Genomic DNA, 27826 nt, shown 5'->3' on the forward strand with positions numbered 1-27826 from the left:
GAACATTTGAGTGCCAGAGCCTGCCTAATTGGCATTTGGCTCCACAGAATGAGGCTGGTGGCCATGCTAGCTGGCAGACACATGGTCCAGTTTGCCCGTCTCAACTGTGTGATGACTTTGTGTGGATTTATAGGCCATCTGTCTTCCAAGGCTGCATTCATAGAAATCTCTGTTCTTGTGAGCTTTAAAAGATTTTACCTGCATGTGTTTGGCTATTTTTTTTTTTAAGCTAACTAACCTGTCTTTTGCTGTTTGGTTGTTTTTTGGGTTTTTGTTTTTTGTTTTTTTTGCAAAACCCACAAAACAATGTCACATCTTCTGTTTAGCATTTCTCTGGTCCTCATGTTGGCATAACAGGTTTCTCGTTGTATTTTATTTTTCCTGCTAAAAGTCAGACTCATGGGTTGGAGAATAAAAATGTTAGAGGATGCCTTTAAATCACATGCAGAGATTAGAATGTAAATTAAGTCTGGAAAAGAATTTTAGTCCTTGATAGACAAATCTGAATCAAATAGCTAATCCTCACGCCTCTGCCAGATGGGTCACTTGTGCTGCCTGAGCCCAGCTTCTTTCACAGATTAAAGTAACACGTTTTAGAGAGATAAGTAAATCAGGGGGAAAAATTGCTCCTTGGTCACATTCAGGGCTATTTTTAGGACTAATCCAGAGTGCCCAGATTAAAGCCAACTGCCATGGATGCAAGACTCTCTCCTTTTCATCATCTGTGTCCCTTATCCAGCCCAGTGCTGGGAAAGTTATGTGGGCAAACATCCTCAGTCGCACACACCACCATCTGTCCCTTTCCATTGCCCCACTCACGCTTTGTACCCCTGTGACCTCAGACAAGCCACTTAACTTCTCTAAGCTTCAGTTTGTTCAACTAAAAATGGGATAGGATTTTTCTCATAGGATTTTAGTGCCTGGCACATGGTCAGTGCTCAAGTAAGGGTAACACGTCCTTCAATGATGATGATGATGATGATGGCGATTATCATTGTTACTATTTACCTTCTCCCGGATTATGTATGGTATTCAACAGCAGGATAGCATAGTAGTTAAGAGCATGGAACACAAAGACTGATTACCTGGGTTCCAATCCCATTTTATCCACTTGTAAGCTGTGTTACTTTGGGCAAGCTACTTGCCTTGGTTTTCTCATCCACATAAGGGGCATAAATGTATTACCCACTCCATGGAGTTACCATGAGGATGAAATGAGTTAATATTTGCACATACTAAACAGTACAGAAAAGTTCGTTAAATGACATACTGGAAATAGATAAATCTCAAGAAGCTCTTCAAAGAGCTTCTCTGTCTTCCTTTCCTATCCTGCTTGCACTTTTACAATACATTTCCTTTCAAGTCAGAATCCATTATTTAAAAAAAAAAATACTGTGTTTGTAAATACAGCCAGTTACATTTTCTTTCCCTGAGCCTCCACGACATAATATTTTTCTTTAGCTCTTTGCTGCTCCAGCTTACATCTGCTTTTAGGACTACCTCAGGAGCAGTTCCATGCCAGTGCTTTGATGCCATGATTGGGTCATTTCCAAGGTCACCATCCTGGTAAAAAACACATACTGAGTAGAAAAGAGCCTGACGGCGGGACTTTCAAGGCACCTTGGTAATGTGCCATGAATTCTAGAGATTAGCTTCTGAGCATGCCTTGCTGTACTTTTCTCCTCTGGTCATGCAGCTCCTGTAAAGTATCATGAGAAAGTGTGGTGCTGAGGACTCACCACCAACCTCAGCAGTTTCAGGGCACAGGGGAACATCAGCTTGTGGTAACTGACCTTATCAATAGTCACTTTCATAAGCTTATAGGTAGAATATGAGGGTTTATGGATTTATTTCAGATATACTTCTTGTGAATTTAAAAAGAAATTCTACCAGGGCTGAACAAAGAGGCTAAGAGGCCCTGTATTGAACAGGGCAGGTGACTTGTCAATGCAATGTAATGAAGAATCAAGTCTTCTATTGTTTAAGAATTGATCTGCCCTATTCTGAATTATCATAATCCCCTCTTTGTGGTCTATTTTGATGGCTTTAGACATTTAGTGCCATCTAATTAGTGTTTCTGCCAGGGGCTAGGCAGAGGGACAGGGTAAAAATAAAACTTTTCTGCTGTTTCTCGCCACTGGGGAACACCAGGGCTTGGAACTTTAAGGAACACCTCCTGGGAAAGGAGCCACAACCTTTTCTCTTCAGGACACACTTGTCTGGAACTTCCCCTAGACTTGGGATAAGGAAGTCTTAGTAGAGGAGTGCCCTCAGAACCAAGAAGAAAAAACATCCTTTCCTCTGCCACCCCTCCCTTCCCTGAGGCAAAATTAGAATGCTTTGTTCCTACTGTATTGGAGAAGAGTGAGAGGACTTGGAAAGGAAGAGAGGAAATATCTCATCTGAATACTCCCAACTACACCTGAATTGAATATGTAATTTATCTCAGGTGCCCTAGAATTTAGTTCTAGAAGTCTCCTTAAATTTTTTTTAGATTTAATCAGAAAATTTCTCAGGCAGTGCTTTGAACTCAAATTATAATTTTACATGAGAGACTTGGGAAAGAGAATTACATGACATCAAATTAAATCTGGATGTATTTTCTTCTGATTGAATTAAGTTATGAGGAACACATCCCATGACCACCATAAGGGGAGTTGGACAATTCACTGGCACCCATAAAATCAAAGGCTGGCTTGTCTCCGTAATGACTGCCTTAGAAGCATGTAGACACTGGCACCTCCTTACACACATTAACATACCTGTTCCATACAAGCAGCCTTGTGAGGTTGGCAAGAGAAGCAAAGGGGACCAAGCACCTTTATGCCTGATAAGTACCTGAGTGCTGAGACTGCTTCTGTGACTCTGATAACACTCTACCTGGGAAAAGATATAGCAAGGAACAGCCAACTGACAAATTACCCATCTAGCACCCTCTCTGGTGAGATATTGGTCACTGCTTACTCTTCACTAGAAAGATGTAAGAGAAAACCAGGGAGGCCTATGATAAGTCTCTGACCCGGCAAAATAAGTCAATGACAGAAGACCTTCAGCTCCTCCCATCTGATTCGATTTCCCTAAAAATGCTAGGATCAAAGGGCAAAGCATGTGAAATCTGACTTTATAAATTTAACAGTCTGGAGTAGTAGAAAAATCATGGGTGGGCACCTGGGTGACTCAGTTGGTTAAATGTCCAGCTCTTCATCTCAGCTCAGGTCATGATCTAATGGTTTGTGAGATGGAGCCCTGGGTCGGGCCCTGTGCTGACAGCGTGGAATCTGCTTGGGATTCTCTCTTTCCCTCTCTCTCTACCTGTCCCCTGCTCATGTGCATGCTCTCTCTGTCTCTCTCTGTCTCTTAAAATAAATAAACTTTAAAAAAAATAAAAGAAAACTCATGAAATATCAGGATAAATACGATGGTCTGAATATATTCAACTAAATTAAATTATCTTGAAACTACACTAAAATTAAAGGAGTTTTTTTTTTTTTTTAAAGGCATAATCTGGCAAGGGTGGAGACAATAGGCTAAGAGACAATAATTACATAATGTCAGCAGCTAGTTATATGCTTATTGCTATTACAGACTGGGGAAACCTATCATACATCTGCCATGTAAAAAGCTGGGGACTAATCTGCATTATTCTATGAAACCTTAAAAGTCTTAAAAATTGATAGTGTCAGGTTCCTCTGGAAGTAGGTTTTGGAGTACAGCCTAAAATAAGGTTGACTACTGTTTAAGGGATAGTCGGAACTCCTCCCTGGATAAAGACTAAAGATTTACTCTCTGGAGATGAGGTAACAGAGAGTCTGAGGATGACACAGTCCCAGGTGAAGGCAGAGCTACAATTTTGAAAGCAAGGAGATAAAGTGATCATAAATGCACTGAGTGCTGAGTTCTCCAGCCTTCTTTCCACATTTGCTCTGGAAGGCTGATATCCAGGCCTGTACTCTCCTGGCAAGTGATTAAATAGATCTTCTCTCAGGACTCTGATCAGCCCAGGATGAAAGTTCTAAAAGTATTGACATTAGCAGTCACTCCAAAGAGACAAAGACTGATCTCTCTGCAATGATATTTTATTTTCAACTTTATACTCAGTTATCCAGATGCATTCAAAAATCCAGTCAAACTTTGTAGTCTACCGTTTTGAAATATGAACAGAAAATTAAAAATTTCTAGACAAATGAAAAACTTTTTTTTTCAAGTAGAAATAAGGAAAATGTAGCTTTGGAGAAAACAGTGAGAAGAAAACTTTAATTACACATGTGCTATTTATATCCTTAGAAAGATAACAGAACATATTGCACTACGGAAAAAAAGAACACAATGCTATTTTTTAAGAAATACTAGAGAACACAAACTGGCCCTTAGAAGGGCCCTTAGATTGAAAAGAAGGGCAGGAGAAACAAAACATTAGAAGAGTATTGGAAATAAAGCTGAGGAAATCTCACAGAAAGTAGAACAAAGAAATAAAATTAATAATTTGAGAGAGGTTGTATTAAAATGCAAACTTTGACCAAATAATGTTCCAGAAAGAGAGAACAGAGGAAATTATCATAGAGATAGTTCATGAAATGCTTCAAAGGAGGCGGAAGGAGGCAGAGCAACAGTTGATGGCCATGGCGTTTGTGCAACACCACATGACTGTTTCTTTGCAGCAAAGATATTGCTGAAGAATTATAAGACCTCTAAATGGCCACTGGGACCATCATTTTGTCATGCCACTTGCCTCTTTTATTACTTTCAAGATCGTTTCTCCCCAATGAAGTCCAATCTTTTCACTTTTGCATCACTGGTTTCCCTTTTCATTGAACACCTGAACTTCTGAACAACATAGCTTCATAGAGCAGGGTTTTTCCTGTTCCTTAAGGGACTTCAATTTTTCCTACTTTGGTTCTGAATGGTTCAAAGGCTACATACACTTATATGAGTGGCATATCCAATTGGAAACATACCAGTCTTCTAACAAGAAAATATGTAAAGGGCTTTATTTGTAGGCTTTGTAAGCTGGCCTTATCCTTCTGGACTTATCTTCTTGGTTTTATTCCAGAAAGTTGTAGCATTGCTTTTAGCTGTAGTTTGATGTTTCCTAATGTCATCCTAATATGGGACAGTTTGTTTTTCATTTAGCTAGTAATCATCCCTAATATATTAAATCACTGGAACTCAGAATTTAAGGGAAGAAGAGACTTAAGAGCTTGTATAGTTTACCCATCCTGTGGTTGAGGAATTTGCCCCTTATCAGTTACTGCTGGCAGAAATGGAAGCTAGATTTTTTGTGTGTTAATTTTTTTAATGTTTTCATTTATTTTTGAGAGAGACAGAGACAGAATGCGAGTGGGTTGGGGCAGAGAGAGAGGAAGGCACAGAATCTGAAGCAGGCTCCAGGCTCTGAGCTGTCAGCACAGAGCCTGACACGGGGCTTGAACTCACAAGCTGTGAGATCATGACCTGAGCTGAAGTTGGACGCTCAACCGACTGAGCCACCCAGGTGCTCCTGGAAGCTAGATTTCTTATTCTGTTACTAATTTGTTTAGAAAAACAGTGTTTCCTAGCTTAATTCTCAAGGTTTTTTTATTTTTTCTATGCTCCTCAGTATACCAGGGAAAAAAATGTAAGCAGTTTTGCAAAAATAGTGCAAGGTTGATGGAGAAAGGACTGATACATTTAGGTCAATAGCAACAACAATTATCCAGCTATAGGTTATATGCAAAAAGAAAAATCCTTTAAAAGTCTGTTTTCTGTCCCAAAGCTTTTACTAGTCAGAAGTATTTTTTAAGCTAATTCATTATGCCAAAAACATCTGCATTTTTCCCAGTGAATTGCTGATCCCTTAGCTGACACTTTACAACTTATAAACCTACTACTCCTTATCCTTACCATTTCATTGACTTTTCTTGACTTTGACACGTGTCTGCCTAGTCATTTGGTGCATCAAAAGTCTTCCACATTTGCTCTTTATTAGCAACGCAGAGCTTTGGGGTTGAAAAGTTGCTCCCAGGTGTCTGTTCACCTGCAGTCTGTAATAATATTCTGAACTGTCTTCCAAACTCTTTCATTGTTCTTATTCACGGTTAGGTAAATTCCTTCCCTGGGAACTTTTAAATTATTTAATATAATTAATTGTAAATAATCTTCACAAATACTGACTCACCCAACTCTGGATTGTTGTTTTTTTTTTTTTTTTTTTACTATTACTGATTTAAATCTAAGCTAAAAAATTATGTTAAAATCTTCAACTCCTGTAAAATTGTGAAGGTAGAGAAGATAACCCAAAGGTTATGTTTGCTTGACCTATAGAATATTAACCAGCTTTATATTCAGTTTAGCAATATTTTTATAGGTTTTGTTTGGGGGTTTTATAGGTTTGTTGGGGGTTTTGTTTGGGTGATGTGCTAACACACACATGTGTGCATACATTGGTGTCTCACAGCCTTCTTTGAGATTCAAGTTTTGCCATCTTCTTGGCTTTCTCATTAATGAATTAAATGAAACTTGGACACATGTTCTTTGGCATATTGTAAAGTATAACTTGGCCTTAATTATAATATCCTCCTTTGGGAATAACAAATATATAGCTTATACATATAAGATTCTCTGTCTTGCACCTATGAAAGACATCAAAATTAATGAGAAGCATGGCTCAGAATTTTTCTCAACATATGCCCAGAAGGCACTAGACACAATAAATGGGCATTGATGCTAAAGTTAAAATTAGTCATCCTCGCCATATTGGTGTGTTTTGTTTTAATTTCTCCTTAAAGTTGCTGATCGGGCCAAAGGATATTTATTCCTGCAAGGTAACAGACACAAACTGACAGTCTTAGAGTCACCAACACCATAAAAGTGGTTTAATTAGTCACACAACATTATATTGCTGTCATTTGCATACCTTCAGAAGGAGCGTACAGTTGTGAGTTTTCCACACTCCATGGCTCCCTGGTGCACGCATTATTCCATTGGTCACATTACTTTCCTTCCTGGGCCCCTAAAGACACTTGCCTTTACTCGTGTCCTCTGAGAAATAGCTGTAGTTAGAGACTGAGCTATATGAAATTGTCATTTGCATAGGTTAAAATTGCCAAAATTAGCAATTTCATATGATTTGACCTAATCAGATAAAAGAATCAAAATTATTCTATCCTTCATGATCTTCCAGTTTCAAATGAATTTATTTCCTATTTTGAATCACTAATAAGCAAAATAAAAAGACTGATTTAACACCTACTGTGCACAAAGGATTGGGGTAGATGCCAGGGACGACAAAGATATCAAGGCACACCCTGCTTTGGAAGAGCTCATGCCTGCTTTTCAAAGTGTGAATGATCTTATTTTCTATTAGATCATGAGCTCTATGAAAGCAGAGGCTGTGCTTCAGTTTTCTGTGTACTCATCACATGGCAGATGTTCAATAAATCTTTGTTAAACAAAACGGTAACAAAGTGGAAGGTAATGAGAGAAGGAAGAAGGAAAGGAGAGAAAGAGGGAGGGAGAAATGGGCATTAGTTTGAGAAGCTGCCAAGATGGACTTGTCACAAGGAAAAAAAAAGGAAGACTATGAAGAAATTAATTTTTTAAAAAAATATTTATTTCTAAATGAGTTCTAGACTCCAAAATATTTTTTTAAACTATCTATTGGAATAGCTTTGACTCTAAGTGGCATTGATTTTGGTTTGTTTCCAAAATGAAACCAGTCTGAAAGGATATATGCATTTCATCATAAATGAATTTTAAAACGAAGCTTCAAGAGCAGTAACCAAAATATTTTCATAAATGGTAGCATGATTGGAACAATTTCTTTGTTAGTTGATGCTTATTTGATGGTACAAACTATGGCATCTATTAAAATTCACACAAACATACAAGTATGTTGACCTCTATGTCATTTCTAATGCATAAGACCTTCCTAACACTTTTTCCTTTTGTCATTATTTAACATATCAAAGTATATATTAGAGCTGTTTTTTATTAAGTTCATAGTGCAAAAAATTATTCCTATTTCAGTTTGTTTAGGAGAATTTTCTTTTCATAAAACTCAGCTTCACTCACCAACAACCAATAACTGAATTTACTTTAAAATGTATTTATTCCTAGAAAATATTAAAGGCAGTTTCACTATAATTTTTCCAGAATTGAGAAAAGTACTCATCAGTTACTTTGAGAAACCTATTGGATGTAAAAAGATTTACATTGTGGTCAGTAGTCAAAACTAGCTTTGTCACTTGTGGATGGCACACAACATTTTATCATTCAAGAGTATTGTTCAAAACAATAAATATTAGAATTATTAGAGATCATGCTTGTACTTATGGGTTTGGATAGGGGTAAAGAGAAGGAAAAACCATTGGTGAAAGAGTAAATTGCTAGAACTTGAAAAGAAAGCACACTGGGTTATGTGTACTAAAAAAAGGCTTAAACATGGGTATAGCCTCTAAACCAACAGTTCTATTCCTGGGAATTCATCCTAAAGAAATAATTAAGAGTTTGTGCACAGATTTAACTATCAGAGTATTCAGCACAAAGTTATTTATACTAGTGAAAAATTAGAAACAACTTTAACATCCAATGACAATGAAAGATTACTTAGCCGTGCTATGGTTACATACCTTATATACATAACATATAAATATTATAAATTACATGACAATGTTTCTAACATATTGTTCAGCTAATACAAAGGTCACTAAATCTAATTAAGGTCAGTCTAATTACTAAATGATTGCACCTTCATAAAAGAATTACACACACACATACACACACACGCGTTTTTTTGTTTTCCTGGAGGGCATACACACCAGGATTTTAACAGCACCTAGTTCTGAAGAAAGAGTTAGTCTCGTTCAGAAAAGTTTTACTTTTTATTTCTGCTCATCTCTTTTTCTAATTTTTTTTTTCAGTGAGCATATGCCACTTTTATGTTAATACAAAACTCTTTCAGCAAGAAGAAAGAAATGCTACCCTCCAATGTTTACAAGCAGTGTCTCTACTACTCACAAATGTGCTGGGGTTTTTGAGGCTCTTATTGTTAAGGCTGAAGAAATAAACTGTGGTAATGATCAAAATAGTGAAGATGACCTCTCTGGGAATTCCATAAAGATTACTGTAATAAAGATAAAGAATTATCTCAATATTTAGCATCAGTCATCTCAGAAAGGTTACAACAAAAGCAAAATTCTAAATAAGATCCGAGTAAACTAAAGTCGGAGTCATATTTCTTCCATTTGAAGTAAAGCCATTCTAAATAAGAAATTTAAAGACCTCCTTGTTTATGAGCATTTGAGTTTTTATTCCTAGGAAAGACTTATTTGTGGGCATCTATATTTTATGTTTCAGAGAAAAAAAATAACAATTTGAAAACACTTCCACCTCATTTTAAATAATAAACCCATTCTTGAATAACTTTTTTGATTATAAAAGTAACATATACTCATAATAGGAAATTTGGAAATTCAATCCTAATTCTATTACCCAGAGAGAAGCACTCATAACATTTTGATGTCCATTCATAAAGTTGATAACCATTTTTAATTTAAGAACAAAAGATTGGTGTTTAGGTATTTAAATCCTCTGAAAGTCAGTGAGACTCATGTAAGTACCTTTTTCTCTATTATCTGTGGCATTGGGAGATAATTGTAGTGCAATGACATAATACTTGATGACTGTTATCCATGCTAAAATGCAATTGTGCCTACTGTCTTCTACCTTGGATGCTACCAGAGTTTTCTGGAAAAAAAAAAAGTTAAAGCACCATGATACCAGCAACCCATAAAAAGAACACATTCACATTCTTCTTAACTCTTCATTTCCTCCAGGACAGATATCAGTGGATGGCTTTATGCGCTATCTGAGTGGAGAAGAAAATGGAGTCGTTTCGCCTGAGAAACTGGATTTGAATGAAGATATGTCTCAGCCCCTTTCTCACTATTTCATCAATTCCTCACACAACACCTACCTCACAGGTATGAATTCACAGTTCTTTGACAATGACTTTAGCCAATCTCACCAAATTTCATCAACCTCTACTTTCTGTTGATCAGAAGGGAAGGCGTGTTTTCTTTCATTTCCTGGATGTAAGATGCCTCTGAGAACTGACTTCCAGGACCAGAGGCTCTGCCTGTAAGAGGAATATCATTTCTTCACAACATATCTTTTCCTGTTTTTAAGTCTTCTAAAATGTATCCTGTCTAATATCTTTGGGCCAATGGAATTTTTGTGGATTTGACTTCCTTCTTTAGTGGACTTCAAACCATTGGCAATACTACCTAGTTCTCTGGACTCTTTTCATATACAGCAAATTTCTTTTATTTAAAAAGATTTTTTAAGTGTATTTATTTTTAGAGAGAGAGAGAAACAGCGCAAATAGGGGAGGGGCAGAAAGGGAGAAAGAGTCCTAAGCAGGCTCTGGGCTGCCAGCGCAGAGTCTGATACGGAGCCTGATTCCACGAAACTGGGAGATCATGACCTGAGTCGAAACCAAGAGTCAGACGCCTAACCGACTGAGCCACCCATGGGCCCCAGAAAAATTTCTAAAGCATAAATAATTTACTTTCAAGGCAAATAGCTAATTTTGCTCAAGGTGCAATGGGGCTTTAGATGTAAACAAATTTACCCCTGAATGACAATCTATACTTCATTGTAAATATTATAATAATGAAGGAAAAAACAAATGTGCTTCCAAATGTGATCCTAAATTGAGCATTGCCATATTTTTAGTAGATTATTAAACAGAAAAAAATTAAAGATATATATATCACCTCAACTTAGTTTAAAATTAACATTTTTAATAAATACAGATTTTAATAAAGCTAAAAACATTTGTATAATCAAAATACACTTCTTGAAGAATACTTTCCATATGGCAGATTTCTAAATACCAGCCTTGAAAAAACTTTGTAAAAAATCTACTGGTTACAAAAATAAAGGCTTTTCAGGGGTGCCTGGGTGGTTCAGTTGGTTAAGCATCTGACTTTGGCTCAGGTCATGATCTCACAGCTTGTGAGTTTGAGCCCCTCGTGGGGGGATTCTGTGCTGACAGGTCAGAGCCTGGAGCCTGGTTTATCTCTGCCCCTCCCCTGATCGAGCTTTATCTCTCTCTCTGTCTGTCTCAAAAATAAACATTTAAAAAATTTTTTTAATTAAAAAAAAAAGGCTTTTTAAAAAGCCATATCACTATCTTACTTCAGACAGTCCTCACCCAAATTAATAGAAGATAGCCAGACCTTAAGACCCACAACGTACCTGAAGTCTGGGGTCTCATTTGATACTTATAAGTTGTAGATGCCCACCATGCCTTGAGAGAGGTTTTGATGTGCCCATGGCTCATTGTCTAGGGGCATGCGGTTTGTGTTGCAGGGTAGACCAGTGATGCTACGAACATAATGACAGGGGCATTATTCATGGGTGTCCAAGAGAATTTTACAGGATTCAGTTATACAGCAAATAAGCAGCTCTTTCATCTAAACTCCTTAAGGAGATCCATCCATCCCAGTACAAATGTATGTTGTATTGGTATCAAATGCAGCATTGACCCAGTATCCCACACTTGGTGAAAAAATGGCTTAGAATAGAAATGACCCTTCTATAGAGAGAGCAAAGCAGCCTCCAGACAGCTAGAGTGGGCTGTCCCAGGATTATTCTGTATACTCTGAGAGCATCTAATCAGAACCAGATAGTCTGAGTTCTAGCCTGTTGAACTGCAACTTGTATGTTCTTCATAAAAACTGGGTGGCTATCAGGCTACTCTCAGCCTGTTTTATTTCAACTGACATTATCTACTAGGAGAGATTCCTGCCAAAAAGTAATGAGATTCATGTTTGGCTCATCCTAAACTCTATTTTTGTCATTTCTTGCTGCATAACAAATCACTTCAAAATTCAGTGGCATAAAACGCCCATCATATTATTTTCATCTTCATTCTGTATGTCAAGAATGCAGATAGGGCACAGAAGAGATGGCTTGTCTCTCGTTCCTGGTGTCTTGAGCTCCAGCTGCCAAATAAATACCTGGGGATAATGCGAACACGTTGGGTGTTGGAACGGTCTGGATGCTTCCCCACCATCGTGTCTGGAACTTGAGCTCGGTTAGGACTCCTGACCTAGTTGCCTATAAGAAGCCTCACCATGTAGGTTAGGCTTCCTCACAGCATGGCCACCCCAGGGTAGGTGGACTTCTTACATGGCAGGTCATGGCTGCCAGAACAAGTGTCCCAAAGAACAAGGAGGAAGCTTAACTGCCTTATTGTACATCACCTCTGAAGTTCTGTGCTGTCACTTTCTTATTTGTTAAAACAGTCACAAACCTACACAGATTAAAAGGGAGAAAACATAGACCATAGTCCTCCTTGGGAAGAGTGTCAAAATACTTTTAATTTGTTATCTTCTCAGGGGATTCTTAATCCTATTTGGTACCAGTGACCAATTTGTCATTCTGGTGAAGTTTATGGACTCTTGTAAGAGTAGTATTAAGTGCATAAAATAAAGTATATAGGATTAAGGAGATAATTTCCAATGAAATATTTTTACCAAATATTAAAAAACAAATTTGTGATAAAATAATATGTATTTCAATGAGCACAATTTAAAAATTAGTATAAATAATATGATGTGACTATTTGCAATAATGGAATAGGATGTGAAAATATCTATAATTTCACAGTTCTGCTTGTACTGCATTTATAAGAGATTGTTAAATTTAACATAGAATTTTAGATTAAAGATGTAATCTTGGTTTCTCATCCAAGTTTGAGGAGGTCAATAGAACCTCAAATTAAGAGTCTAGATCTTGGGACACCTGGGTGGCTCAGTCAGTTAAGTGTCTGATTTGATGGCAGCTCAGGTCATGATCTCAGGGTTTGTGAGATCGAGCCCTACATCAGGCTCTGCACTAACAGTGTGGAGTCTGTGAATTCTCTGTCTCCCTCTTTCTGTCCCTCTCCAGCTCACGTTCTCTCTCTCTCTCTTCTCTCTCTTTCAAAATAAATAATCATTTAAAACAAAAAAAGAGTCTAGATCTTTCACTTGATAGCATCCTAAAAAATATAACTATAAATACTGACACATGATGGAATCTTGCATTTAAGACTACAAGATTCTTAAAAATATGTAAATATACATTCGGTTAAATTTTGGACATTATATGTGGTTTCATCTGCCTGGAAGTCACAGTATGCAATAATTTTACCAATAGTCCTTCTTATCTCCAAAAGTGCCTTTCAACTGATGTATTTACATCCATTAGTATCTATATTATTTGCCATATAATAAATGAGGCAATGGTAGCAAAATGATGGAATAGTAAGACTGATTAGATATAGTCTATATCCTTTTTACCTTCTCTCCGAGGACATTAATTTCTCTTTCTGCTTATCTTTATGGACTTATGGTTTTTAAATTTTATGTAGATTCACCAACCACAGCCATTGTTCTCTTTTTGATAGTCGAATTGTCTCAGCTTTGGTCAATGGAAACATTTCTTAGGCTGGTTTCTATATTCTCTTGACACAACCCATTGATCTTTGAAAATGTCCTTGCTTTCTGGCACATCAAGATCTTCCAGGCTTACTTTGTTCCTTTCTGCACTACACGTGGAAATCAGACTTTTCCCCTGAATGACCTCTGGTTCCTTTTAGTGGAAAAAAAAAATTGGGTAACAGCAATTTGAACCCTGCACTATGGAACATTGTCTCTGGACCATTTCAGTGAACAAAGTAAGAAAAGATACATTTGTTTATGAACTGTGCCAGTTCATATAAATATCTTCATTCCTATCTTCCAATTTATTTAAATTCCTGATTCTATAACTGTGCTTCCTTTAGCAATCTTGATACCTATGAAATTTACGTAATTAATTCACTTATTTTACTAACAACAAAATAATAGCTCCAAGAAAATTGTTCAGTATCAATAGGAACTATAAAACTACAAAATACTGTTCAGTTTTTCTCTGTAATTCCTTTTTGTGGATGTTTTTTAACTGCATTTCACCAAGGATTTTTAGTCTACTGAATTTCTTCCAGAGTCACTCATTTGCCCTACCTCTGAATACCTTGGTAGGTACAGATGCGGTAGAGAATTTGGCTTCGTTGTGTTGGCTTGGTTTTTGAGTGTCAGCAAATTAATGGTTGATAGTTATCAGAAGTTGAAGCTTTCAGCTACTAAGAGAGAGAAGGGTCCACTCTACTTTTTGATGAAGAAAGAATTCAGGGGCACCTGGATGGCTCAGTCAGTTAAGTGTCCCAACTTCGGCTCGGGTCATGATCTCATGAGTTTGAGCCCCGCGTTGGGGTATGTGCTGACAGCTCAGAGCTTGGAGGTGCTTCAGCTTCTGTGTCTCCCTCTCTCTCTGCTCCTCCCTTGCTCATGCCCTGTCTCTCTTTGTCTCTCAAAAATAAACATTAAAACATTAAAAAAAAAAAGAATTCAAAGAGCTGTCTCCAAATTGCAGTACAAAGGTCTCAGGTCACCACCATCTGATATACAGGATTTCTGACCAAGTAAACCAGGTCTCTTGCCAATTATTTAATTTCCAAAGTAGTATTAGAATTCCCATATTTTCGAATATTCAGATTTTAAAGCTATGTTATCTATGTGAAACCATGTTATGATCTTTACAGGTTTTTTGTGTCTTGCTTACTTTTCTGAGCTGTACATTATTTTACTGAGGTTTGCATTATATAAATCCACATATTTGCTATGTTCCTTTATCCCAATACCAGTAAAAGTCTTTCATTTTCCTACAGGTGAATTAAGGAAGATTCCCCATAGTTAACAAAAAAATCTACATATAAATTCTAATACAGGCTCTGGATGTTTTGTCTGAAATTCTCTTTTGAGAATTTGGTTTTCCTTCATATGATATTATTAGTATCCTCACTTTAATTATAGATAAACCTAATGTAGAACTGTCCCAGAGGCCTTTGGGTAAGATATAAACATTGATGATACAGAAATTCAAACTTCCCAAAGCCAATTAAGAATATTACAAAATAAAGTTAAAACCAAAGTAAAACCCAATAAAATCCAATTAAATGTTAAAATCAATACCTAGGAAATGAGATCTTATACTTTATAGGCATTTCCAGAACAAGTAGAAACTTTTTCTATAGAAATGTTATTTCATATAAAGGGTATTTGGTGGAAAAAGGAGTTTTCCTATTCAAATGAGTTTTAGAAATGCTAGGTACAAACAAAGGTTGGCACCTATTACAGTACGTTTTGAACATATGGGAAAAAAGCTTACAGGTGCACAATCATTAAGGTTATGATCAACCCTGTTCCCCCACTGTCACCACCTTACTTATTTTCTTGAGCACATTAAGAACTAGTATTCCTGAGAATGCTGGTCTAAATTCAAATAAAGAGAATTTTGATATTTGGAATGTTGTATTTTGAGCATTCAAAGGAACTATAAAAGTTAAATGTACAATATGAAAGCCAATCAATTTAGAAATGCATTATTATTATTATTATTATGTCTATTTCGTTATTCATTATTGCCCTTCTGTTGACCATCAGGATGCCCAGAAGGAAAAATAAATGGGATCATTGAAAGAAGTGTATGCACATCAACAGAATGAGTTGGTTTTTAATTATGATGGTCATTTTTCATGGGGTTTTGGATAGTCTTGGCAGTACATCAAGTAGTGATTATGTTTTAAATTATTATTTTTCCTTGAGGAACCCACCCTTATGGCTCAAAACAAAATTCTCTCAGAACAGTATGCACTCATTTCAACCTATACTTTTTCAGCTCTTCATAAATCTGTACTCTAATCGATTTGGGAGATAATGGCTCCATATTCATGGACAAGAAAAGTGTTATGTCTCTGAAAAATTAACATCTCCGTTCAGCTTAAAACACACACACACACACACACATTAGATTTGAGGTTTTAGTTATCTTCCAATGAATTAAAACACCTGATTGAATGTATCAAATAATTATTCAACTCCTCACATATATGCTCTGAGCTGCAAAAAAGTTCTAGAAATGATTTACCCTTGTCATTTATCCACTACCAGCCCAGACTGAGTGTTACTCTCTGCTTTTCCATCTCTTACTCTTTTAACCCTTACCATGTGTAACCTTTTGTAATTTATTTTTGGTTTAAAGCACACACAAACCTATGAAAGTTGGTGGCAGAATGGAAAAAGATCATGTTTAGCAAATAAATAGACTGCATTTAAATCTCCCTTTAAGTAAATTAGCTCTTCTAAACCTTAGTTTCTTCATTTGTAAAATGAAGATAAATTGAAACAGCCAAAGTATTTTTGGCCATTAGTAATAAGATACTAATTACTTAATGGCTTGAATGTTAAGGAATTTATTACCAATCACAGCAAAAAGTCCAGAAGCAGAGTAGTTGAGGGTTGATTAAATTAGAAACTCACTGATGTCATCAGAGACCCACTTTCTATCTTTTTGCTCTCCTTATGGTTGCAAGATCCCTATTCACCCTGAGCATTGCCTCCCTATGAAATAAGATCCACATGGGGCACAGGTCAAAGGTCTGTCTTATGGCCCTTTGTGGGAGTGAGGTCTCCCGCCCCTACCCAGTAGACTTTCCTTTATGCTGTATTAGATACAGCCCAGAGTTATACACCACATAGCAATGCCTACATTAACCACTAACGTGGACCACAGAAGTATTGTGAATGATTAGGAAGAATTAAGATTTACCCCAGGGCTGAGGAGGGGACCGTGAAGCATACCAGAACCTAAATAGAATATTCTGTTGGCAAGAAGAAAGAGAAAGAAGAGAAAGAAAGGGCAACTGGGTGTGAGTGTAAGATTGGGGTGAGAATTAAACTCTCTGGCACTTAAGAACTTCTCCATTATTTGTACTTGCCTACCTGCCCAGATGGGTAGGGGTAAGGAACATGTCGAGGGTCCTTTGTGCATCCCCAGGAACCAGTATTTGCCTCTCATAGAGAACATGTTTGAGAACGTGCACAGACCCTAATGGTGAAGCTTCTATAATCAGTAAGGCATATGCTGCAAGTTGCTTCCCCACTTTCTCACCTAAGCCATCTTGTCACAATTGGGTTCATGTTGAAGACAGTTTCATGGTCTCCCTGGGGCAAGAGGCAGACACTTTGGGAGAGACATCAGATCAAACGGATGCCCTTAGAAATGGTCAAGATGAATAACATAGAATTTATATTTTGGACAGTTTTCTTAACTGTAACTGTGGAATTAGGTGACTTGAACGGCTGACACAGCATTGAAAGCAAAAGGCGAAATGGTTCCTGTCTCCATTTATAGAAAGAGATCATATTTATGGAAGAAGGGCACTGAATTAACAAATGCATCACATTCTGGAAATTTTTTGCCATAGAGGTTGAAAAGAAGACAATACATAATGATAACTATAAACATAGACAATTTCTCAGAAGGCTATGTTAATAGAAGGATTGTTATTTTCCATTTTCTGATCTCTTCAATCCATGGATGCCTTGAGTAATCCTAGACAAAGCACAAGTGAATGTAGCCAGCTGACCAAAATGAATGCAGCCAAGTGAGAAGTTACAGAGCTATGACTTGGGGCAGTATTATGAATTGAACTGAGATGGAGCTTCAGCTCTCCAGTTCAATAATGGGCTTGGAGTATACTCCAGAGGGTATTCACAGCTAGGCAGAGATGATGTCAGATACTAGTTACAGAAATAACAAGGGTTGAGTGACTCATGACATATCATTAATCCCAACCCCAGGCAATCCCCTGGCCCAGAAGCTATATTTTATTGGATGTAATCAAATGGAAATAAAATGGGTGGTGGGATATAATAATGAGGAGTTAGGAATGTTAGGGAAGAAAAATAAACTAGCTTTGAGGATTTAGGCAGAAAAAGATGAAATAATGGAGAATGTTAATATACATATTTGGAAGAAAAATCTCCATAAATGAAGGAAAACACACAGGGAACCTAAAATGCATTCCAAGGAATAGAACAATTATGGGTAAGTGTGAATTTTCTAAAAATATGCTTTCTTTGGGAGGCTTCCATTTCTAATAAAGACTATTCATTTTAAGATTGAACAAGTTGACCTTTGAAGGATTCTTCTGGGCTTAGGTTGTTGGGGAATAAACATAACATAGACACATATACTCTCTCTCTCTCTCTCTCTCTCTCTCTCTCTCTCTCTCTCATCTTCCATTATTTGGTGTTTTTTTTTCTTCAGATTCCTCTGCATCTCACAAACGCAACCCCATACCTTACCAGGTCTTTAGAAACATTAACTGATTAACATTCAAAAAATACATCAAATACCAGCTAATTTGTTCTTTCAGTGATAAAAAAAAATTTTTTGCATGCAAATCCAAAGAAATGTTTCTAGAAATTTTTTGAAACTTTTATGACAGAAAGCTTTAGTGTGACTGAGGTATTTATCTACTAGAGTCTACCATTAAATCTTATCTAGTTTATGTATCCATGGGAAGTTCCCTCCTGAAGTTAGTAACACTCAGTGAACTGTTCATGAAATAGACTCAGAACCTGCACATTGTGTAATGGTATTGGATAGTCAGTAATACATTTAAACAATTTTCTAGATAGCACACAAGAAAATCTTCTCTACTCTTTAATAACATACCATTTTCTGCAGGAGCTAGCATTTTTAATGAGTTATCCAATAATTATTTGCATTCTTCACTTTCTTTAGCTAAAGTAGCCTCCCTTAAGCTTAAAAATCATATAAATAACTATCTTTTCTCCTTCACTGTCACTGCCCACCCCCATTTTTTAATGCAGCAAAACCTTTATTACAATAAACTTTCAGGCAATTATAAATGGCAAATTGATTATCTAGCATCAGGAACTTTCCAGAATATTTTGTCAGCATTTCTTCCTTCACAAAGACATTTGTGTGTTTAAAATGCCCTATTTTTCCAGCAGAGAAAAGTGATTATGAAAACCTACTTAATCAGCCTTTCATGCATTTACTAGAACTCTATAGAATTCAAGACTGTCATCCTTTTGTTATGCTGATGTTTGGGTGTTGTGACATGCATATAAAAATAAAATTAAGCCAACAGGCTTATCCCATTTTCTTTGTCCTGTATGTTTTCCCTAGGCAGATCTTGTCTATTTCAAAGTTATTTTGACTGTTTTCATCAGTTTGTCATTTTTTAACTATTTAAAAAATGGTGGAGACTTATAGAGTAGAAATCAGGGAAAATATTTAATGTGGAAAACCAAAGCTTCCATTGTGTGTTGATGGTCGGCCTGTCTCAAAAGTTATTTATTATTAATTTTTTAAAAAATAACTTATCAAGGGGCCCCTGGGTGGCTCAGTAGGTTGAGCATCGGACTTCAGCTCGGGTCATGATCTCGTGGTTCCTGAGTTCAAGCCCCGCATCAGGCTCTGTGCTGACAGCTCAGAACCTGGAGTCAGCTTTGGATTCTGTCTCCCTCTTTCTCTGTCCCTCCCCGACTCATGCATAAGCGCTCTCTCTCTCTCCCTCTCTCTCTTTCTCTCTCTCAAAAATGAATAAACATTAAAAATTTTCAAAAAAAAACTTATCAAGAAGTAAGTACTTCCAATAACTACTTAAATGAAATAGGAATAGTTTGGCTTCCACTCCTGCCCTCAGACTTCTCAAGTGCCTTGATTATTACAATTCTTATCACTTTACTAGAGTATTTCAGTTCTGTTCACGAAGGTTTTAAATTTTGATGAAGTATATGTATTTTTTTCTTTGTTGTTTGTGCTTTAGCATCATATCTACAAAACCATTGCCTAATCCAGGTCACAAAGTTTTAGCCTTATGGTTTTTTTCTAGGAGTTTTATAGTATGATCGCTTATATTTAGGAGCTTAATCCACTTAGAGTTAATTTTTTTATATGATGTGAGATGGGTTGGATTAACTTCATTATTTTACACATGTCTCTCCAGTTGTCCTAGCACCATTACTTGAAAATATGATGCTTTCTGCAATGAATTGTTGTGGCACCCTTGTTGTAAGTCAATTTGAGGATAAATGTGAAGGTTTATTTCTGTACTCTCAGTTTTATTCCATTGATCTATGTCTATTCTTATGCCATCAACATACTGCCTTGATTATTGGAGTTTTGCAAGTAAGTTTTGAAATCGGGAAATGTATGTCCTCAAACTTTGTTCTGATTTTTGGCCATTTGGGGTCCTTTACATTTCCATAGAAATTGCAGGATCAGCCTGTCAATTTATGTAAGAAACCAAGTAGGAGTTCAATAGGAATTGACCTTGTAAATAAATTTGGGTTCTAGTGCTATCTTAGCAATGTTGAGTCTTCTGTTCCATGAACATGGACTATCTTTGCATTTAAGGTCTTCTTTAATTATTTTATTATTAATGCTTTATCATTATTAGAGAAAACCTTTTGCACTTGTTTTGTTAAATTTGAATTTATTCCTACAAACTCATTTCACTTTTGAAAAGAGAATGCTTAGCTTTTCTAAACATTTTTGACTTGGACAAACATGACAGAAAGGTTGATTTATACAACAGAATAGCCTTAAAGATTCAGACTTAAATGATTGAGTTGTGAAGTTATAATCCTGCTCTCTGCCATTTTCATTATCTGAAAATAAATATTTAAAAAATAAAGGTAGTTATACAAGAGAGGTTTTTATGAAGATTAAATGTAGTAATACATGTAAAATCTGAAGAACTACACTTGGCACTTGGTAAGCAGTTATTGTTATTGTTCCAATGCTCTCCTCCTTCTATTCTCTCTTCCCTAAAATGATTGCTAGGGAGCCACAATTACATTTGGTATTATGCCACTACCTTACAGTATGTTGAGGCAGAAGGTTGAGAATAACCACACAAGTTGTTGAACTCCTTGTTCTCCCACTGTTGAAAAGATTGTCTAGGAAGCCACCAATGTCTTCCTTGCTTTGTAGGAGTCTAAGTATCATTTTGTTGGTGTTTTACAGCTGGCCAGTTGGCTGGAAATTCCTCTGTTGAGATGTATCGCCAAGTGCTCCTGTCTGGTTGTCGCTGTGTGGAGTTGGACTGCTGGAAAGGACGGACTGCAGAAGAGGAACCAGTCATCACCCATGGGTTCACCATGACAACTGAAATATCCTTCAAGGTAGAGTGAATGAATATTTCAAACAGAAGAAGCTAGAGAGACCTAAACCCTTTTGGATAAAGCCTCCTAAGGTAGAAAGTCCCAGTGGTTACAATTAAGCCCATGGACTTAATTGCAATTTCAGAGGCTAAAATTTAGCAGTGTATTTATGGGTAATTAGCATCATGTCATGGAGAACTGTGGTGTCTCAGAAGTACTGCCATAGAGAAGACTTACAGGATTTGGGCTTATATTAGATGATTTGGGTGAGGATTCAAGAAAGTAAGGTTTTGCTATAGATTGGGTGCTGTCAATAAGCAGAAATAATCCTGTGATTGTGTATCGTAATAAATCCTATCTAGAAAGCAAGACTACAGCTGTATTTTATAAGGAACTTCAGCCATTCTTATTAGCAGGAATGAGGGTATGTTTGGTCATCCCCCTTCTCTTTCCACACAGGGCTCCATCCTACATCATAAAGGGCCTAATATTCATGCATATGGGCACAGAAGCCAAATTATCCAAGTTATGTTCACATCCCCTACAAAGAGCCATCCCCAGGAGCTTGGAATCATTTGGGTGGACAAAATCTGGGGTCCTAGGTACCCAGAGAACCATCTGGGAAAAGGGTATATGGACTGTAGGGGACATGTGTTTTTTTACTGACTCAGGCTTCTCACCTCTTTGGAAGTGAACCAGAAAAGAAGGGCCAGAAGACAACCTCTAAGGCACAACTCCCAAGGCATGAGCCCCATGCCTGCATTAACTGGGTCTCAGGGCAGAACTGAGTCTGGGTCACTAACCCTTGCCCTAAGCAACCAAGGAAACAGTGCAAATATGTGGCTAGCTAAGGAAGAATGGGGACAAGGCCATTGAGAACGGGGAGGTCAGTGTGCTGAGACACCAAAATGTTGGATGAATTATATGTTAATGTCACTAAGATTGGTGACAAAGCTTTGGACGAAGAAGGCAGTGAAGCATTTGCCAAAGTCTTTGCTGAATGAGAGAGAGCTCAGCAGATGGCACAAGAGAGGAAATGGTAAAAGCTGGTTGGGCTGTCTTATGAGAACTGGAAACTCAAAAGTAGCATTGGGGGCAAAAACAACAACAACAAAAAAGCAAAAAACTCACTCTCCAGTGTCTAGCCCCAGGACACCTGGGATGTGAGAAAATAAACAGCTATCACTTGAAAGAGAGTAGCAAAAGAGAAGCAAGATTTTCAAGGGATATCCAGGTTTTGATTGAGACAAATGGATTTACTAATCAAAGGTATCATATTTGACAGTAAAAAAATGCATTCAGAATTGATATCATTAGCACCTTAAAATATGTTTGCTATGATGTGTCTAGGGAATTTGACTTTTCATGATTTCTTAAACTTAGGCTACAATACAATAGTTAGAAATAAATAGCACCCTTCACTAAATTTTACAACAAAGTTTAATATGAGAGTGACCTTAATTCTGATCAAATCTTTAAATTTGTATCTGCTCCTGAAAGGGAGAACTCTTAGGTTCTCTTGGTTTTAATAGAAAAATCAATGGGTTTTTGTTTCATCTCCATAATCCCCCACTCTCCCAGCTTCTGCCATTGTCCTTTGTCAGCTCTCTAAGATCCAATCCTAACCTTGTTGGGCCCTTTGAGAAAATTGGGGGACAGATGACCCTGGTGCACAGTGAGTGCAATTTGGGCTCATGTGTCTGTTGATGGATGGACATAATCCTGGGAATGGAGACAACACATCCTAATGGAGCCTTTGCTGTGCTAAGGGATGAAGGCCTTAGTCACTGCACTGAACCACTACAGGAGGGCCCTCCCACCACCACCCTGCCCACAGTCCCCTCAGAGTCCATATGGGGAGCAATTATATACTCTTAAAAATTTATAATCCTCAAGGTTCATTGAGTTCCAGGATGGGGAGGTAGATAAACACCAAGCACATTTTAAATCATGTTTATTTTATGTAGAGCATTGGCCTCTTGATCTCAGCCATTAAGTTGGCTTAGAGTGGCTCTCCCTATGTACCTGTCTATACAAGTGGTTCTTCAGTCACATCTGTAACCCCAGAATCATGGGCTTATTGGACATCTCTTCGTGGTCTCTGGAAGTAAACACATCCACACATTTTCTGACAGATACAGAAACTAGAAAACAAAATCTAGCCCAGAATACTGCTTCTTCTCTCTGCCTGCCAGAGTTGGGGTTGGGGAATGACCAAAGAGAGCGGGAAACTCATCTCCCTGGTGGCTGGTTTGTCCAGCCCTGCTTCCTGCTAATGCGCATTTGCAGGATAGATTAATCTTGCTGAGATGTGGGTGGGTGGGTGGTGGGTAGGCTAGTATGGCTGTGGGTAGTAGAGATGCCAACCTGTTTTGTACACAAATATACAGAGCAGGAATTCTCTGAATAAGGACTAGGTAGTACTGGGGTGAGACTCATGAGGTACCTCACATGCAAAATTTAAGGAAGCATTTGCTCTCAGTGTCATGTACATGCAGACTTGTCACCTAACAATGAGTGTGTCTTTACATTTTGCCCTGAGGCCCCCACTTGCCTCACCATAAGTCCCAGCCTGCTCTGCATGATTGTTGGTAGGTAGGCTGCTTTTCCAGAAACCACTGTATATGTGACATTGTAAGAAAGGGTAAAAGAGAAATGGGGGACAAGATCCTGTGTGATCCATCCCCCATTACCACTTTCCCCGTCACTCACTTGGCTACAACTCTACTGGGCTTTGCTATTGCTTGACCATGCTAGGCAAGTCCCACATCACAGCCTTTGCACAGGTTCTTGGCCTCTTCCCGGAATGTTCTTCCCCAAGGTATCTGCATGGCTCACCTGTTACCTCTTTGAAGTCTTTCTCAAATGCCACCTTCTCAGTGAGGCATACTGGGACTACTCTCTTTAGTACCGTAACAAGCCACCTTGCCCACTCCCACACTCCTGATACACTCCCCACCACCACTTTATTTTTTCTATTTACCAAGTGGCACTTTATCCCCTCCTGCCACTTTGCTTAATTTCCTTAATGATTATGCTTTTTGTTCATTGTCTCTCTCCTTCTACTAACATGTAAGCACCACAAAGATAGAACTCTTGGTTATGTTCCCTGATCCGTCCCAAGCACTTTGAAAAGAATCTGGCGTATAGTAGGTGCTCAATAAATGTGTATTTTTTTTTAATGAATCTTCCCATCCCAAAGCAAAAAGACAAATTACAGCACAGCTTTCTATTTTCTTCCTTGCCTCTGTTCATCGGATAAAAGAATTTGGTCTTTCTCCATTTTCACGTGTGACATTCCATGTATGATATATTGGTGGGCAGTGAAAAGATTCTCCAAATGTTTGCCAGTTTTAGCTATCCCATTTATTTGGACTTGACCTTCATGGTGCAATTAGACTGTGTTCTGTAGCCAAAGCACATATTGCAGCAGCAAAATAAACTGATTACAAAAGTTCATCATTTTTATGTCATTACTGTTTATCTGCTCTCAATCTATGTAATCTGAGAAACTTCTGTGTGATCTATCCCCAAAAGCAAAAGTTCTTATTGGCATTTACTGCTTATTTATTATATGGGCCAAAATAAAAGGTTATGTTCCGGGAAAAGGAACATGCTATAATTCAGTGTCTTCATGGAGGATTTTTATTTTGCACTCCAGATTTATTTATTATTTATCTCATATATCTGCTGTTCTAGTTCCTTGCCTCATTGCCTTAGCCTTTCTGATGGTCATGACATAATAATTCGCCACTTGGCCTGCATTCTCTGTGCTCCCACTCAATCTTCTTTCTCCCCACACTGACCACCACCACCCCCGGGCTCCTTCATCCCCAAACTGCTCCTCTTTCTCCCCTCAGGCAGTGCCTGTGTTACCAGCAATTGTATAAGATGGAAAAGTTGGTAATGTGATAAAATAGATGATGAAAATATATTCAATTTGAGTATGTGGTTAAATCGAGCATTTCTGAAAATAAAGCTCTGAGAAAAATAATAATTTCGGATGCAATTTAACAGCTACATAAATGCTCACATAAAATGGATATCCAAATACATCCTGCTGTTGTCTGTCAGGGATAAAGGATTTCAAGGGCAGTTTTCCCCACTGGAGGTTAGTAATTGAGCCATATGGTTTATAGATTATTGAATCCAGTGTTAGAAGTCCCTGAAAAACAGTTTTGGCTCAATAAGGAGCAATTGAGCAGTAAGGTACTTTCACATCCAGTGTCCACTAATGATAGCTCATATGTAAGAACAAAACTTAAAGCCTATGACTGGTTTTCTCATCCTTGATAATCATGCACACCATACAAAATATTCCAAAGCCATAAAAAAATGAAAGTTCTATAGAAGAACTTCGAGATTTTTCAGGTGTTCCCAGCTAAAATTATTAGATGAAATCTAGTAAATGTTTTCTTTGGCTTTGAAGGTTCAAAAAAGGTTCCCTAAGCTGGTGGCTAAAGTTATGGTAGAGGTGGAGAGAGATGGACAGAAGGAGGGGGAGAGGATGGGAGGAAAAGAGAAAGGAGACTGTAGACGTTAAGAATGCAGTTCTGGAGCTGGTGCCAGGGTTCAGATACCAGCTCTCCCTTGGACTGGCCACAAGATCTTGGAGAAGCTCCCCTGTCAGACCTGTTCTCTTTCTTAGGAGCAGAATGGAAATGACAATAGCGCTACCTTCTAGGGTTCTTGTACGCATTCAGTGACCCTACTCAATACACAGACATTGCCTAGAACCATGTATAGCAAGTAGTGAGTGCTCTGTAAGTGTCAGATATTGACATTATGGTTGAAATATAAAGGCCACACTTTAGCTTTTGTTTCTATAAATGTAATGGTTGCGGTATTATATGTGCAAAGAATTCTTATAAATCAGGGTGAGGGTTGGGGGGTTAATGAAGTCATTTGTAAGGCTGCTATGGTAGAGGCTGTAGATGGCCTCCACACAAAACCCCTGGTATTCACTTCACCTCCAGGAAGAAACCCAAAGTTCAAACTAAATACAGCCCAGCCTTTGTTAGAAGCCCAGTGGGAGCTGAGAAAGGTGTCCTAAGTCAAGGGCACAAGACAAGGATGTCTGAGGCAGGCAAAGAGGAGAAATAGGAGACACAGATTGGATGGTCTAGGAACCCCCAGAGCCCAGCTGTGGTTCAGGTCATCTCAGCAGCCTAGCTGTGGGAAGAGAGAACCAGACCCAGGGAGCCAGGAAGTTGGAGGGAGGCACAAAGTCCTCACAAGTCGCAGGCCCAGAAAAACACTCACATTTCATTTGCCAAATGTAAAGAGAGACAGACCCTTGGCCAGAGGCAAAACACCCTAAGAGAGAGGGGTTCTCACCTTCAGGCCTCTCATTGGCCCAAATTGACCTGATGGGCCACTTCTACAATCAACCTTTCTTAATGAAGGTAGTTGCAGTGATTCTCAAATAGCCAAAGGCAACAGTCATCCTCAGAAAGTTATCAAAGACTGATTACACTTTTATTTACTTTTATATTTGAAAGATTTTTTTTCTTTAATGCAGCACTCAACCTTGATTGGAAATTTTGGCCATGAAATTGTTCAAGTTAACTGAGCTATTGTGTATGGAATGAATATTCAAATTTCTTTAATAAAAATTAGATTTGCCTGTGGTTACATTGAATTTTAAGCTTTGCTTATGCCAATGATCACACTAGTCCAGGGGTTGACTACCTACCTTCCACAGGCCACATTCAACCTACCCCCTATTTTTATGAGTTAAGTTTAGTTGGAACATAAGCACATCCATATGTGCTTTCCATATCATCCACGGCTGCTTTGAGTCTACAAAGACAGAGTTGAATAGTTGCCATAAAAATCATATGGCCAGCAAAGCTTAAACTACATACTCTCTCACCCTTTATAGAAAGTATGCTGACCTCTGAAATAGTCAATAGAAGACTGAATTGGAACACAACTAAATAAATGATACTTCTCTTCTGTTAAGAATGTTAAGAATTCATTCATTTATTTGAAAATATTTAGTGAGTGTCTAGAATATGCCTTAGCACTTCCTAAGCCTTAGGAACAGAGTCATGGAGCAAACTGAGTGCTTACTCTCAAGAAGCTAGTGGAAAGAAATGCTCTTAATAGTCTAGTGGAAAGAAATAGACAAAAATAAATACACAATATGGTACATGGAGACATGCCCTTTAAGGCAACATAAGTAAGTATTGAAGGAAAGAGGGGGCTAAGGTATGCTATTTTCAGCAGGGTGCTGGAAAAACACTTTAGTAACATGACATTTGAGAAAAGACCACCAACCCAAAAATAAGGGAGTAAGCTTTGCTTTCAGATAAGAATGTTCCTAACAGAAATAACAGAGATGAACAAATAAATGAAAGAAATGAACAGAGATAAAATCATGCCTGGTGTATTTGAGGAAAAGCAAGAAAAGATCAATGGATTATATCTGGGTGAGCAATGGGAAAGGAAATGTGGTGAATTTAGAGAGATAGCAGGTGCCGGATCTAATAAGGAATTTGGATTTCACTCTGTGAAATGGAAGGCCGATGAAAGTTTTACTCCAAAGGAGTAAAATCATCTGACTCATGTTTAAGAGCAATCACTGTGGCTGTGATATGTAATGTAGGGGGTAAACATAGAAGCCTCTGCTAGGTTTTGCTGCAATAACAGAACCCCCAGAATCTCAGTGGTTTAGAGCCACTCAGTGGTTTTCTCACTCAGGTTAGATGTTGGCTGTTGCTCAGATGAATATTGTCCGCAATCCATGTGGAAAGAACAGCCCAACGTGT

At 37.8% G+C, this 27826-nt stretch overlaps 1 protein-coding gene across 3 annotated transcripts in view; it reads left to right on the top strand.

The window, feature by feature from the left end:
* PLCB1 (phospholipase C beta 1) overlaps window positions 1-27826 on the top strand; it is a 702259-nt gene that overhangs the window by 504938 nt on the left and 169495 nt on the right. For all 3 annotated transcript variants that reach the window (XM_043602867.1, XM_043602869.1, XM_043602868.1), the window contains exons 10-11: window positions 9813-9959; window positions 20917-21074. In XM_043602867.1, the coding sequence (XP_043458802.1) occupies window positions 9813-9959; window positions 20917-21074 (305 nt within the window). The remainder of the gene's footprint in view (window positions 1-9812; window positions 9960-20916; window positions 21075-27826) is intronic.

This window comes from Prionailurus bengalensis, chromosome A3 (assembly GCF_016509475.1).
Source record: "Prionailurus bengalensis isolate Pbe53 chromosome A3, Fcat_Pben_1.1_paternal_pri, whole genome shotgun sequence".
Lineage (NCBI taxonomy): Eukaryota > Metazoa > Chordata > Mammalia > Carnivora > Felidae > Prionailurus > Prionailurus bengalensis.